This window comes from Macaca fascicularis, chromosome 14, assembly GCF_037993035.2.
Source record: "Macaca fascicularis isolate 582-1 chromosome 14, T2T-MFA8v1.1".
In the NCBI taxonomy this organism is placed as follows: Eukaryota; Metazoa; Chordata; class Mammalia; order Primates; family Cercopithecidae; genus Macaca; species Macaca fascicularis.
The window spans coordinates 77,587,669-77,604,204 of NC_088388.1; the positions used below are offsets into that span (position 1 = coordinate 77,587,669).

Below are 16,536 nucleotides of genomic sequence, written 5' to 3' on the forward strand. Positions count from 1 at the left end.
ATCTGTCAAGTTTCTCTAGAACTAGCAGCCAAGTTGAGCATGATGAAGGCTGTGAAACATTGTTAGGATATTCATGTTTATCCATAGGCCCCAAGTCTGTTTTCATCACACCTGTCCACCACCTTGTTCTCCCTTCTTTCCTATGCTTAGGATGCTGTTCTCCCCTTTTTCCTATGCTTGGGATGCCTGCTCTCAACGTGTGACAATGTGGAACTCTTCTTGAAAAAGGAATTCTTCTACTGCTGTCAGCAGAAATAGGTTCCAGGTGGGGGCTACCAAGTTTGGGAGCCGGGAAGCCATGTCTGTAAGGGGTATTCACGTGAGCTGTCATGTTGCCCCTCTACACTTTTGTATTATATGTGCTGCCTTCTCTCTCTGGAATGTCTTTCTCCCCCATTATCTGGTGAACACTCACTCAGGAGCTGGCCTCAAATGTCAGCTACTTTGTGAAGACTTCCCAGAATGCCCTGGGCAGAGCAGGTGGCTCCTCCTCTGTGCTTCAAGGGGCATCTGTGCAAACCTTTGCCATGGCCCTCCCCTCTTGACAGCAGTTGCCTGTCTCTCCCCTTACAGTGAAAATTCCTGGAATGTAGGGATCATCTTTCTATCCCCAATGCCTGAAACAGTGGCTACACAGAAGAGGCAGTGGTAGGATGGAGGAAACTGCCATAAAAGAGGGCAAGAGGACTGAATTGCAAGACAAAAGAGGGGAGAGACTACTGGCTTTGCAAGTTGGGATGTGCCCAATTTTTGCCTACCACAAACTCTCTTATGTAAAAAGCGTGGGCTTTACCCAAACCCCCACCCACTCTCTGTGGGGTTGGGGGCCTCTGTGGCTAACCTGGGACTGGCTGCTTGCTGGGAGGGCTGTGGTTGCTGGAGACATCCCTGCTTGTGGGACCCTGGGACACTTTATATTCAAGTTGCTTTCATGCTAGTGGAAGGCAGACCTCACTTTTCAAGTCAGAGGGTAAAGGAAACGGAACCCACATGAGCTAGGCGCTGTGCTAGGAACCTCATGAAGTATTTCATTTCACCCTTGCAACCACCCTAGAAGGTAGGTGTTAGTTTGTCTTGTTCCATGTGTTCCTTATCCTTGTTTCCCCTCTTTTCCTGCCCTCTTTGGATTATTTTCTTAGTCTTCCATTTTGTCTCCACTGTTGACTTATTAGCTAGGACTCTTTTTTTAGTTTTTATCTTTTTAGTGATTTCTCTAGGGTTTATAATACACATATTTAACTTATAGGTAGATATTCTAACTTCAATTTACATATCAGGAAACTGGAATTCAGGGCAGTTAAATAATTTTTATAACATGTCATAGTTTCAAAATGGTGCATCCTTCACTCTGTTCTTACATTATCTCAGATTGACAACTAATTTTTTTTTTTAAAGCCATACCTTAACCCAGTCAAGGACTCATAAGCAGTTTGATTTGTGTGTCAGAAACTCCTAAAGTGCAATCCATGGGATGTATCCAATGAGATATTAGGATTTCATGGTGAAAAAGGGGCTTTCACAGTCAAATAAGTTTGAGAAATAGCGGGCAAATATATTAAATAGTTCACTTTTATCGCACTTCCCAGAGCTTATCATACACCGAAATGTGCTATGAAAATGTAATAATGGTGGTGACCCTGACAAATTTATTTGATGCTGGAACTATTTTTCCAGAGTATTTTCTGAACTAGTATTTCTTCAAATGGACTTCGGAAAACGCTGCTCTAAGAGAAAGTCAGTGTTTCCTGTCACCTTACACCACCTTTCTCAAAGAAGACTAAGTCTTGTTAGGTAGTAAGAGCACTTTGTGGGGTCCTGCCCTGAGTGAGCCGTGGTCCTTACCTGTCATGAAGCACTTGATGTCCTGAGAGTTGCTGATGGGGTTGTTGTTTTTGAACATATAGAGATTAAAAGGCATGATGTTGCTGCTACTAAGGTGCTGCCACAGCTCGTGGTCTGGGCTAGTCCAGCGTCCGGCCAGCACATCATAATCTCGCCGGCCCATGTGGACAAGCTTGGTGAGTGGATCATAGAGGCCACCATGGTAGCCTATGATGATCTGAAAGTTGGGGTTGGTATCCATGTAGATCTCCCCATAAGCTGTGTACAGGATTTGCTTGATCATCAAACCCGTTCCACTAAAGACAGCAAGAGGGGTCCCGATGTTGTCACAAGCGATGTAAAACTCGTCACCACTGCTCAGCTCCATGGCAAAGAGGTGTCCTTGCAAGTCGTAGTAGAGGGAGGTGATCTCAGAGCTGGAGTGGTTGTAGAGGTGGGTGACCTTGGTGGGGTTGGTCAGGTCTGCATAGAAGAACTGCAGGTGGTGGCTGTGGCTGCTCTTGCTGGACACCCGCCGCCCCAGGCCGTCGTAGCGGTACCTGACACTCCAGCCGCCAGCCCGGTTGTAGGCCTTGATGAGTAGGCCAGCTGAGTTGTACTCAAAGATATCACCGCCACGCTGCCTCAGGAAGCCATCCTCGTCCATCTTGTATTGCACGTCACCCAGCCGAGTGATGCGGTCGCGGAGGTCGTACCGTAGCGGTGTGAGCCGTGCACTGTTCCCAGGGCTCAGTAAGTGCAGGTTTCCATTGAGGTCATAGCTGTAGCGCCAGAGTGGCTTGTCATTGATGGAGACTGTCTGAAGCTGGCCATCAGCATCGTACTCATAGGAGTAGCGGGTGGTATTGGCGTATGGTCCCACCTTCAGCTCCTTCTTCACTACTCGCCCCATGTTATCATACTGGACGGTCATCCAGTACATGAGCGAGCGGAAGATCTCATACTGCACTTCCTTCATCCTGCCATATGCATCAAAATGCTTGGTGTGGGTCATGACAGCTGTGGTGATTATCTGGTTAATGTCATAGTAGATGACACCAAACTTCCCAAACTGCTCTGTCTTGCCTGACACATCATCATAGCGATAGAGATCAATGGGCAGCGGGGTCTCGTTGATCACAGCCTGCATGCTGGTCACCCGGAAGCTGTTGTCATAGTTGTAGTCAAAACGGGCATTGACCATGCCTTCCTCGGTGAAGCGGAAGATCTGCCGGTCGATCAGGGGCCCAATCTGACGGTAGCGGATGGTGCAGGTGAAGCCCTCGTTCTGTAGGTTGATGGTCTTCAGCATGCCTGCCGTCTCGTCATAGGTGAAACTGACCTTGGTGGTGTCGTACAGTGTCTCCGCCAGCTTCGACAGTTTGCCATACTTGTATATCACCCTGCGGCCAGTGCCCAGGTAGAAGGTGTGGAGGAGGTGCCCATCCTCAGTGAAGTCCTGTATGACTGAGGCATTGCCCTCAGGGGGCTGATAGATGTTTCTGTAGTAGCCCACTGAGCGGATGGTCTCTAGTGTCTGCCGTGCCACGTTGGGCATCGTCACAGAAGAGAGGCGGTCATTCTTGTCGAACTCAAAGATATACTGCCTCTGGCTGTGTAGTAGCAGCACCATGGACTGGAGGGAGAGGAAAACCAAGAGATGAGAGGAGGGTGGTGAGGAGAAAGGGTAGCTCTACATACTCGAGACTTAAAGGGAAGGAATGAACGTCCAAGGAGAATCCTGAGTTTCCATGGTTCTCTTGAGTTGTGCTCCAACCAGAGCTTTCCAACAGGAGTGCCACAGGATACTGCAAATATGTTACAGATGTGCCAAGATGAGGCTTTCTCTCAGTCTCATCTTAGCACACCTTTAACCTTAGCACATCTGTAACCCACCTGGGGCCAGGTACTCAGGCCATTTGCTGTCCTATGGTGAGCAGCCTCGTGCGTTTGCCCCTTTGTGCAGTATAGACCTGGTTACTTTTGTGTGTGGTGGGGTGTGAGAATGGTCGAGAAGCTTTGGCCTGAAGTGTGTACGGCAGTCTGGCTTCCTTGCCCCGGACTTCTCAAACCAATCTTCCTACTCAGGCAAGAATAAGCTCCCCCAAACACAGTGTGACAATTTATTTTACCTGCTAAACAGTTTCTGCTGACTCCCTGTGGCTTGCAGCATGAAGACCATATTTGAGAAGGGCATTTAAGGCTTTGCACAATGACAGGTCATACGCCTACCCTGGGGTAGGGCAGGCTGTGATGGGAATGGGAGAAGCCGGTTTCTAACAATGGACTCCTTGTGTGGCCCTGGGAAAGTTCCTCTCCTCTCTGGGTTTGGGTTTTCAGTATGTTGGATGACCTCCAAGGTCTCTCTCTTAGTACTAGCACAGAACGTCACTTTTGGGGATACTCACCCGGTGGGTAGAGGAGACTCACCTCAGAGCAAGCACAGTGTAGGCCCTGGATGGGTCACCAGGGTCAGGAAACAAAGCAGGGATCTGGATACCAGAACTGGGGCATGCAGTGCACTTGTTCTCAGGAAAAGAACAGCAGATAATAGGCCTAAAGGCTTTATGCTGAAAAGCTACCATTTTCTCCTATTTGAGACCAACTTTTGATTTTAGGTCATTTCTGATTCCTACCCCTGGGATGAAATGAGTTCTGACCCTATAGCAGAATAGACTTACTAAGGCCATGTCCAGCACTTGAAGCTCAGTGCCTCCTGCCTAAGTACTGATCCCTAGGCTTCTGCCTCGTTCTCCACAACTGGATTGTACCACATGCCCTAGACCTGGGAGCAGACCCTTGGCCTGGGTCTGAACCGTGAGTCCTGCTCTGCAAGTCCAGTGAGTGTTTCAGCCTCTACTCTATCAGGCAGGTCTTTCATGTTCTCCTGCCCTAGGACCACCACCTGCCATGCCATCTCTATGATCCATCTAGATGCCTCTTGGGACCCCCTGCCCTCTGTGGCAGATTTTCCTGAACATTTCCTTTCAGAGACATGGGTCAGATATAGCCCACTGAGGCCACCAGGCGGGGCTTGGCCATGAACGCTTGGCCTTCTGCATGGCAAGGCCAGTGATGCAGGGAGACAGACACCTGCCTTCTCTAAGTACGTGTAGCTCCATGTTTTCCCATCAGCGAAGATCCTGGATATGATGCGGCCCGCCTGGTCGTATTCCATTCTTTCGGACATGATGCCTCTCTGGATGCCAGCAATGTGACCCCCAGGGGAGTATGTCACATTGACACCATTCAGCCTGCTGCTGGGTGACCAGAGGCTGGGCCGCCCCGCCTGGTCGTACAGAATCCGAAGGGTGAACTTTCGGTGGTCATCATAGATCTTCTCTGTGCGTGTTACACGGTCAAAATCCAGAGACAGGAGATTTCGGTTGTGAACCTGGAGAAAGATTGGAAGGAGAGAGAACATTAATCTGGACCATGAGAACTTTGGTCTGATGGTCCACGTGGCTCTCAGCTCTGCTGGGAAGCTCTTGAGTAGAGGAGGGAGCACAGGTCCTGCGCAGCAACAGACATGGGTTTGAATCCTGGCTCTGTCATTCGTCAGCTCTGTGAAGTTTCCTCACCTGTAAAATGGGGACAATAATGCCAATTGCACAGGGCTGTTGTGAGGATGAAGACGATGCCTATGTTGTGAAATCAGTAGCTGTGACCAAAGAGGATCTGCATGTTTTCTAATGCGATTCTTCTAATGAGGACACATTTTAAAAGGCAGATCCTTCTTGACTCCCTGCTGAAAAGAGACCTACCAAGTGAGCCCAGCAAATAAACTGACCCATCTGCTCCACACCAGACACCGAGGACACCAAAGCTCAGGGAGGTGAACGGAATCACCCTGGATCTTGTGGCTGGTGAGTGATGGAGTCTGGACTTCGCTCTCACCCGTACAACGTGCCACCAAACACTCAGTGGTCCTCTGAGCAATTCTTGGCCTTCTGGGGGCTCTGGACTTCCCAGCCCCTCTGGGGTGTCTCCTGCCTTGCCACGACAATCAGGGCTTCTTGATTGCCAGAGTCAGTACCTGACATTTTCCCCGAGGTGCTGGGAGGCAGTGAGCGTTTGTCACTAGGGTGGCTCTTTTGGCTGTGGGCTGAATGGGGACACAGTCCTGGCTTTGAGGCACTTTGCTCCTGCCTTCAGGATCGGGAGTGCTTTGTATAAACTCCACCTGGGCTGCTAGGTCAGCACACACTTCAATTTCCTTTCAGAGTCAGAAGGACAGGGCTCCTACAGACATAGTGGTAAGTCAGGGTTTTTATATTTTAATAAAGAAATATACTTCAGGGGCCTGTTTCTGTATTTGGATTTGCCCTGTAGGCATTGGTGGTCCCTGAAACATTGCCAGGTATTCTGGAGCGAAAATACTGGTTCCTGCTAATTGGTGTCTGGCCTTATGGGACATTTGGGCACATTTTCTGTCTCTTCCACTAGTCGTTGCTTAAGGTTGACAAGTAGTAAAGAAGACCCAAGAGGAAAGCAGATAATTAGGTCATGTGATGCAAAATGGCATGTGTGGACCGAGGCAATGAAAGGCCCTCTGGATTCCTGTGTGGTTAAAAAAATTGGGTCCAGGTCTACGAATGAAGACCAGGATTCTAGCTGCAACTTTGTGATCAACTTTTCTATCAACCTTGGGCAAGTGCCATCCCCTCTCCGAGTCTCAGTTTCTTACTCTGTATAACAACAGTTGTTGTGAAGGTTGAAGAAACTTAGTAAATCAGTGGAGTGTTAAGCACATGGAAGGTACTGAATAAATGGTTGGAATTATTTCCATTAAATGACAGCAAATGATCCTGGTCATATCCCAGGAAGGAGAGACGTGTGTGTCTCCCCCTTCTCCCATACAAATCCTAAGGCCTTGAAAATAAAGATTTATAATGACGATGCTGACTTTAGCTGTGAATGACCTGGTTATAATACGGTTACCTTCCCTGGGGTAATCAGACACACTTGCAGACGCAGAAACTGTGTGGCAGATGATTCCCATGAAAACTCAGAGGCGTTGGAGGCTGAAGCTGTGTTATTCTCAGAGAGGGCACAGGAAGATACGGGGGCTGTGCCACCAACAATGACAGAGGCCTTTTTAAAGTATCTTTTGGAAGGTCCGCCTATGACTCCCCTCAGGGTGGTACCACCGAGCCAGCTGCCCCGCTTTATCCCTGGAGGATCTCTAGTGAAGGGGAGCTGTACCTTTTTTGGCAAAATTAATAAAATTAAACAGCTCACTGGGGAGCCGCCTAATGCGTTCTGTGCTCGGCAGGGGCGGCAGTGAGATTATTTCACCTCTTTATTAAAAAGTTCCCAGTTGTATAAAAAATGAGCTCCATTATGGGGAGGCACACCCAGCTAACATTCTAATGCCACCTGCCACCACTGTGGGTGGCCATTTATTTGGGAGGACATGTGGACGTGGCCACCTGACTACAGCACCATCAATCTCAGGTTGGGAGAGGGACCAGTTAAAGCCTAGGAAACTTTTGGTCCAGTTCACACAGCAGAGAGGAAATCCTAATCATGCTACTCGCTGCCATTTATTGAGCACCTGGAGTCTATTGGCGCTGGGCTAGGTGCGTTGAGTGTATTATCTTGTTTCTGCAGAGGCACCTGAGGCTCAGAGGAGCTGCTCAAGGCTCCACACGGCACAGGCGGGAATCAAACCCAGGTCAAACTTCCCACTGAGGACACTGCCTCAGAGGCGCATGCAGGAGTCTCTGCAAATTCAGATGGGGGCTCAGTGAGGCCGCAGAGAACAAAGAAAGCTAGGCCTTCCTCAGAGAGCTACTGCAAAGCTGTTTCCCACAGTAGATAGTTGCTAGAGCTCTTGGCTGTTGAGGGAACAAATGAAGCCTGGTTTTGCCAGTTGTGTGATATTGGATAAGTCACTTAATGTTTCTGTAGCTGCTGTGGGCCTATTTTTCTAGTTTTTTTTTTTTTTTTTTTGAGAGAGAGTCTTGCTTTGTTGCCCAGGCTGGAGTGCAGTGGTACGATCTCAGCTCACTGCAACCTCCGCCTCCTAGGTTCAAGCAATTCTCCTGCCTCAGCCTCCTGAGTAGCTGGGATTACTGGTGTCCATCACCATGCCCGGCTAATTTTTTGTATTTTTAGTAGAGATGGAGTTTCACCATGTTGGCCAGGCTGGTCTCGAACTCCTGACCTCAAACAATCTGCTCGCCTCAGCCTCCCAAAGTGCTGGGATTACAGGCATGAGCTGCTGTGCCTGGCCTGTTTTCTAGTCTTTACCAACACCTCGCTATGAGACTCTGGAAAAATCGTTTACCCTCTCTGGATCTCGGTTGTCTCATGTATAAAAGAGGGGCTTCAATGAACTTTCTTTGCTGAAGGGCAGGGGACTTAAGAGAGTCTGAGCTGTGTTGCTCTGAGGACACTTCTGGAATGTTAGGAACATGTAGCTGAGTTCTGTAGTTAGTTTCAGGTCAGCAGGTATCTCTTGAGCACCCGTGGCCTGCAAGGTGCTATGCTGAAAGCCACGGCTAGTTCATTAACTTTCCCTCTGTTCATCACCTGCCTTTCTCAAGGTGGCGGAAAAAGAAGCTGGGCACTCAGGCCCTGGCAGAGGCTGTATTCTACGGAAACATGGGATGTGAGGCAGACAAGGAGCTGGCTCAGGGCATCCACATATTCAAAAGCACTCTGAATATAAGACCACGATGCCAGCCCCAGCAGTGATGGCTCAGGTGAGGTCATTTTGGAGAATGTAGCTTAGGTTCTAAGTAGCTGAACTGAATTTTGGGACATGTTAGCAATAGTAATAGCAATAATGGTAATAAATAATAGCAATAACAATAAGACTAGCTATTATTGACCACTTGCTATGAGCCAGACTCTAAGATGCTTAATATATTACTTTTTTTTTTTTGAGACAGAGTCTTGCTTTGTTGCCCAGGCTGGAGTGCAGTGGTGTGATCTTGGCTCACTGCAAGCTCCGCCTCCTGGGTTCACACCATTCTCCTGCCTCAGCCTCCCAAGTAGCTGGGACTACAGGCACCCACCACCACGCCCAGCTGATTTTTTTTGTATTTTTAGTAGAGACGGGGTTTCACCATGTTAGCCAGGATGGTCTCGATCTCCTGACCTCGTGACCTGCCTGCCTCAGCCTCCCAAAGTGGTGGGATTACAGGCGTGAGCCACCATGCCTGGCTTTTTATATATTATTACTTCTAATCCTTGTAGCAACTTGTAAAATTGGTCTTGTCCTTCCCACTTTATAGATGATGAAATTGAGGCTCTAAGACTGGTGATCTGTCCAAGCTCACTCAGGGAATAATATAAGCTGGAAATTCAACTCAGACCCATCTACCACCAAAGCCAGTAGTCTTTCTACAAGTCAAAACTAAAAAGACATACAAGGGACTCTGATCACACATGGTTCCCTGCTTTAGTTCCCCCCTTTTGCAGATGAGTAAACTGAGGTCCCAGGGAATTTCCAGAACAGGGACCAGTTCTCCAGATTCACCCTTCTCCTTTCCCCTCAGGACACAGCCACCTCCAGAGGCCTTGCTCACCCGCAGCCGGCGCCCGAAGACAGTGACCTGGCCCCGAGCCTGCTCCTTGCGCTGCCGCCACTCCACCAGGTTGAGGCCGTTGTCAATGGGCAGTGTGACATTCCTTTTGCCCACGGTGGGGTTGACAGTGCCAGCCAGCAAGTGGGGCTCGGTCTGCAGTGCCACCTCCATGCCGTTGGCCAGCAGCAGCCGCAGGGAGCTGTCGGCCCCAATGTAGTAGCTGTTCCGGACTTGGTCTGCAGGAGAGGACAGGCACAGACTGCTCAGAAGGATCGAAGAGGGAGGGAGGTGTGAGGACAGCAGAGGCAGTGGAGGGGACTTTAAAGGATGCTTTTCTTAACTGTAAAAGCAATATATCATCACTGAAGAAAACGAGGAAAATACATGGAGAAGACCATGCAGAATCTCAATATCCAAAGAAAACCATTGTAAATATTTTGTATATTTGTAGATTTTTGGATATTTCCAAATGCCCTTGCAGTTTAAAATAGGTAAGAGTTTTAAAACAGTTACGGAGTTTTTCACTGATCATTGTATTATATCATGTTCCTGAATATTTTTTCATAAACATTTTTCTTAGTGACCATACAATATCCCACTGTATGAAAATAAGTTATTTAAGCAAGCCTCAAATAGATATTCAGTTTGATTCCAGTTTTTCAGAATTATAAGTACCACTGTATATATTTAGTTTAAACATCATTCTAAGTGAAATAGAAGTCAGATGTAAAAGGCTACATATTGTCTGACTCCACTTACACGAAATGTCCAGAATAGGCAAAACTCTCTAGAGACAGTGGTTGCCAAAGGCTGAGGGCCAAGAGGGAATGTGGAGCAGCTGCTAATGGGTATGAGATTTCTCTTTGGGGTGATAAACATGTTCCAGCATTGGATCATAGCGATGATCGCACAGCTTTATAAATTGTATGTTTTTAAAGAGTAAATTTCATGCTATGTGAATTATACCTCAAAAATACTTTTCAGATAAATCAATATCCAATATCTTCATTTTAGATTTTCAAATCAAAATAGATTCCTAAAAGTAGGATTACTAGAGCAAAGGGTTGAATTTTTTTTTTTTTTTTTTTTTTTCTGGAGACAGGGTCTTGCTCTGTTGCCCAGGCTATAGTGCAGTAGTACAATGTGATCATAGCTCACTGTAACCTCATACTCCTGGGTCCAAGCAGTCCTCCAACCTCAGCCTCCCAAGTAGCTAGGACTATAGGCATGCATCACCACACGCGGCTAATTTTTAAAATATTTTGTAGAGACTAGGTTTCAATATTTGACCAGGCAGGCCTTGAACTCCTGGGCTGAAGCAATCCTTCCACCTTAGCCTCCAAAAGCATTGGGATTGTAAGTGTGAGCCACCATACCTGGCAGGTTGAACAGTTTTAAGGCTCTTGATACACTCTAAGGTAACAATGTTCTTTATAACAAGGTGAAAAATATAACTCTGACACTTAAACCACTGACAGAATGCCAAAAAAAAAAAAAAAAAAAAAAAAAAAACCAAACATAAACACGTTTTAAATCATTGTCACGGGCATATGACCATGATTTAAGCATAGAAATGATTTGAAATTTTAAATTTGATTTAAAACATTTTAACTTAGATTTTTAACTAAATGAAACTTCTGTTGAAAGAAGTAGATTTCAGCTGTAAAATGCGCATAGAGTTGCTTTGTATAGATGAAAATACTGTCTCTGGGTTTGTGCTGCGCTCTCCTGTCTCTGGCCCTTCCCTGGCTGTTTCCTCTGCACTGCCCCCCTCTTCAGTAAGTGCTGGCTTAAGACTCCCTCCAGGCTCTGCTAAAATGTCATCTCTTTCCAGAAGCTTCCCCTCTTCCACTGGCCAGAATACATGACTCCCTGTCCTGTACACCCCTCAGCCTCTCTATGGGCCTCCTCAGTGGTCTCGCAGCTGAGGGGTGTGGGAGTCACTGCTCCGTTAATGAACAAATTCTCCAATATTTGAGTGCGTGCTGTGAAAGGCACTATGGCACAAAGATTAAGAGCTTGGCTTTGGAGCCAGGCTACTTCGGCTCAGGTTCCAGCTCTGTGGCTGCCTTGCTGTAAGACCTTGGCCAAATTCTTAACCTTTCATGCCTCTGGTACTTCATCACTACACTGGGACAATAATCGTACCCTGCCTTGCAGGATGCTCTGAGGATTGAGTGAGATCATGAATATGAAGAGCTGAGAACTGTACTTGGCATATAGTGTTATGTAAATGTTAGCTGTCACTGGTTTTATGTGCCTGGCACTGTGCTAGTCACTGTCATGTGTGTCTCTTGTCTCTCCTCTATCTCCACCATCCCATTTCTCTCTCTCTCTCTCTCTCTCTCTCTCTCTCTCACACACACACACACACACACACACACACACACACACATATCATGGTGAACTTCTCTAGTGCTGAACATGGTCCTGGATATAGGGCCCCTTGTCTTTAGAGTGGCAGTTAAGAGAATAGGTTCTATAAAGCCTGTTTGTCTGGGTCCAAACACCCGATTAGGTGTGTGACTGCGGCAAGCTACTTAACCTCTGAGTGCCTCTCACTGCCTTCATTCAGAAAACAGAGACAACAATACTTACCTCCTAGGCATATGAGGTACTATATGAGGTACCTTATGAGGTACTGCTTAATGTAAAATGCTGAAAATATGCTTTGCAGTTAATGAGTGCTCCAAAAATGTTAGCTATCATCACTGTTAGGATTATATGTGCTCAGTAAATCTTCGCTGGACGAAACTAGTTATGTTCCAGGCTATGTCAAGCACTAAAGACACTTATTAAGCAATGGTTTTCATGGGAAACCCTCACTGAATCTTTTCCGCTAGAATGGCATCAAATAGGCACCCCTCTCTCTCACTCCCTCCTCTCTCCATCTTTCTCTATCACACATGCAAAATTCTAAAATCTGCCTCACACTTGCTATGCATTATTCACTGACAATCTATATTTTTCTGCCTTTGAACAGTGAAAAAGCCTGTGTCAATTTATCCTTTAAAGCTGCTCCTTGCTGAATCCACATATGTCCATTAATGGTGACTTGGAGGGAACAGCATCTGTAGAGGCCCATCTCAGATGATCCCATTTAATGTGGGCTGTGACTTCCCAAGGCCGCTGCTCATTAGCAGCTAGTTCTTATTACTTCCCACAGTTTAAACAGAAGATGAAATCGAAAGAACTTTCACAAAGACTCTAGTGAGGCAGCTGCAAAACTGAGCATCTGAGCCTGGTACTCAAGAAGGAAAGAGCTTGGCAGAGCTACCAAAGAGGAAAAACAGGTACCATGTTTCCTGGATTCCAAGAAGTGCTTTTTCTTTTCACATTTTAATGTTTTTTGAAGTTGGAATGTGTCCATGTATGCCTTTTGAGCAGTGTGACTTTTTTCCCTCTGCCTAAAAAGTTGTTATTAAATTGATGGTACATTTTAAAACTGAGGAATGTGGCACTTTCAAATTTTAAAAAGTTGCCCAAATATAAGAAAGCCCACATGAACCTTTGAGAAAAATACTCACAGCCCGTTTAGCAGTATGGAATGGATGGATAATTCTTAATCACAGGGAAGAAGACAGGCCTGAAGGACAAGACATCTGAGTAACTGGTGGTCCTGCAGTCCTTGGTCAGGCAAGATCTTGGCTGCCTCAGAAGTTGTACCTTTGCTTGGCAATCATCCAGTCACAGCAGAAATGCCTGGGGTCTGTCCCAACCCATTTGTGACATTATGATTATATATTCATGGTTCCCAGCTCATAACTCCTATACCCCTTGTTATAGTCTTTTGTTCTAATGTTGAGGCACTTCAGGACTCAAAAGCAGACCTTAGGAAACAGTCTCTGCCTCTCTCTCTGACCTTCTCCTGCCCTCCTCTCCAAGGCAGAACTCGAATCTGACTGTGGGTCATAAGACCTACATTTCAGAGGCGATCCTGCTGCATACCCTGGAGGGAGGAATGAGTGCTGCACAGAGAGGCCAAGAAGAATCCGAAGAGACGGGCCTTGCTGGGTTTAGATCTTACCATTTTTGTCCAATCACATTTCTACATGGTTGTCAACCATGCCTATCCAATGAAGCCTCTGTAAAAGGCCCAAGAAGACAGGGTTTGGGGAACTGAACATATGGAAGTCCATGGAGGGGTGAGGGTGATGTACCTGGGGAGGGTGTGAAAGCTCCATGCCTCTTACCCTACATCTTGGCATACACATCTCTTCATCTATATCCTTTATGATCAACTGGTAAATATAAGTATTTCTCTAGTTCTGTGAGCTGTTCCAGTAAATTAACTACACCCAAAGAAGCAGTCAAGGAAACCTCAACTAGAAGCCAGTGAGATAGAAGTTCCAGAGGCCCAGATTCGTGACTGGTATCTGAAGTACGGTGGATGGCGGGGCAGTTTTGGGGACTGAGCCCTCAATATGAGGGATGTGAGGCTATCTCCAGGTAGATAGTGCTGGAATTGAGTTGGGGGACACCCAGCTGGTGTTCACTGCAGAGCTGATTCCTTGCTTGATGGTGGGGAGAACCCCACGTCTGCCTATATTTGGTCACAGAAGTCTTCTGTTGATGACTATTGTGTGAGAATAAACGAAAACACTGAGTTTTCCTCAAAAACTACGGTTAAAGGTGCTTTGTGAGGAAGAAATTCCAGTGTGTGGTTTCTCTTTCTTTGAGAACCTTTATTGTTCTTGGAGCTCTTTGAAAGGCAAAGGACTAAATTTGGGAATAAAAGTGGTTGTAAGAATATACATTTATTTTCTTATGGTAAGTTAAACTGCTTGCTAATTAATTAATTAATGAATCTAATAGAATTGCTTATTGAGTAATACTATGTGCTTGGCTCATGCTAGTCACTACATTGTCTAAAGAGATTGACTGAGCAGCCCTGTGGGGCAGGTGTTAAAATTCAGTCCCATTTCCCAGCCCCAGAGACCAAGGCTCAGAGAAGAAGAGTGACTTCAGCCAGTTCACACAGGTGGGAACTGGCACCCACCCAGAACCCCTGCTCCTCTCACCGCTTCACCCCATTCCACACAGCTTCAGCTTGCTTTCTTTTTCTGGAGAAGAAACCAAGGGTCCGTTGGTGATGTGGTGGCAGAGTCAGAACTAGAACTTGGGCCTCTGACTCTTAGCCTGAGGCTCCTTTCACTGCTTCGTGTGAAAGTCTTTGGAAGTACAAAGAGCCATCCATAGAGCAGGAAAAAATCAAGCAGAGCTTTCCCTGGTGATGGCTTCTTTCTTTTCAAGTTTACTAAATCCCACAAAGCTGCAAGCCCACCTGGGTCACCACATCCCACGAGAACAATTGAGGCTGATAGTTAACAGCAAGATTTCATCCTTGTGAAATCTTTTTACTTGAAGCTAAAAGACCATCCCATAACAGGATGATGTGACAAATGCAGAGAAGGGTCTCTTTTCTATGAAATCCTAAAAGAGGCACAAACCTTCTCACCTGGGCTTCAGGAAGGACTTCTCTGTAATCACATCCCTTTCATAATTACGTGTAATTATTCTTGTCCTTTGTCCTCACCTACACCAGTGTGAGTGTGTCTGTTAATCTGGGAGTCATTAGGATGGCAGAATAGTGAGGTCGCCTGGATTAGCAGCTAATGAATTCACTGCCCTTTGTTCTGATAACAGAATAGGACAATAAAATATTATTCTGAAGCTTCTGAGAGATAATTTACTTGACTCAGGCTAGTATATTTTGTAAATTAGGTGATAATACAGAGAGTTGCAATGCTTTCCTGTTCTTGGACAGCTCCAGCAGCAGCCTATTTCTTGTACCATCCTCCTCCAAAGGGGTCTTCCCACCCCTCTGCCTTAAAGTCCCCTGGCCCCCACCTGACTTACCTTGCAGCAGTGTGTAGAAGGCACCTGAGGCAGACAGGTTGGTGGTTATGGTGACATCATCCTTGCTGGAGGTCTCTACCTGGACATGCACTGAACTGTCTGTATCACTTCGGAAACTGCTCACCTGGCCAGTAGGGAAGGTCACATTTGTCAGGCGGCCAAAGCTGTCATACCTGGAAACCAAGGGGTGGAACTGAGTTGTAGAAATATAATGGTGCTTTAGTTGGAACTTGGCATATTCTACCTCATGCCATGGTTTTGCTGTGCTCTGCTTTTCTTTCTGGCTGGATACATTCCCATGTCTCCCACATCTCTTGCATGGGACCTAGTACATAGATTTCAGGATGTGACTCCACCTGCTGACATCCAGCTGCAGGAAAATGACTGACCTCTCTGAGTCTCCCTTCCCTAACCCAGTGGGGATGACACCACTGACCAGCCTACTGCCCAGGAGTACAGCTATAAACTAGAATTCAATTGTGAAGGGGCGAGATGATGGTGGCCATAATGAGACAGCTGACCCGGAATTTTAGAAATGGGGGACTCCCCAGAAATGATGTAGTCAAGCTTGATGCCTGAATACCCTCTGCAAAACCCGCAAGAACTGGTTATACAGGTTTTTCCTGAAAAAACACTAGAAATGGGAGCTATTTCCCAGGGGTTTCCTAGGTTTCTACACATCCTGGGAAAAGGGGGTTCTGAATTCAAACCAGGACTCAGGCTAGATAAATGGCCTCTTGCCTGTTGCAACCCCTTCCATCTAGATTTTACATCTGGCACTAAGCATTTTTGTATCTGCAACTCTTAGAACTCCATAGCTTTGCTCAGGTATGGTCTTTCTAAAGCATCATAATTGAATCTTAATTCTCTTTACTATTCTCCTGATAATAATAAAAGAAATACCTACCATCATTGAACACCTCCAATATACGAGGCATGGTGCTGGTGGCTTTTCATGCATTTTCATGTAATCCTCATTTAATCCTAGTCTAAAAGGTATGTATTATCTCCTTTTTGGAGGATCAGAAATTGAGGCTTGGAAAAGTGAAGTCACCTGCTCAAGGTCACACAGCTAATTAAGTGTGGGTGGAATCAAAATTCAAACTCAGATCTATGTGCTTCCAAACTGCCACCTGCCTCTGTGTCTTCAATGAACATTTCTGTACCATCCATTTGCAAGTATTCATCACATGTGCTCCTCCCTGGCAGGAGTGGGCTATTAACATTTTAATTATTGTTTTTAATTAGAGGAGGCTGAAGTGTAAAATGGCAGGCTTAAATAGCCTTTTTGCACTTGTGTGTGAATAGGGACATAGTT

At 46.3% G+C, this 16,536-nt stretch overlaps 1 protein-coding gene across 18 annotated transcripts in view; it reads right to left on the reverse strand.

The window, feature by feature from the left end:
- Positions 1-16,536, reverse strand: part of TENM4 (teneurin transmembrane protein 4) — a 791,957-nt gene that overhangs the window by 13,715 nt on the left and 761,706 nt on the right. For all 18 annotated transcript variants that reach the window (XM_065528783.1, XM_074014900.1, XM_065528781.1 and 15 more), the window contains 4 exons: positions 15,219-15,391; positions 9,360-9,595; positions 4,919-5,215; positions 1,843-3,457 (listed from right to left, as the gene is read on the reverse strand). In XM_065528783.1, coding sequence (XP_065384855.1) covers positions 1,843-3,457; positions 4,919-5,215; positions 9,360-9,595; positions 15,219-15,391 — 2,321 coding nt within the window. The remainder of the gene's footprint in view (positions 1-1,842; positions 3,458-4,918; positions 5,216-9,359; positions 9,596-15,218; positions 15,392-16,536) is intronic.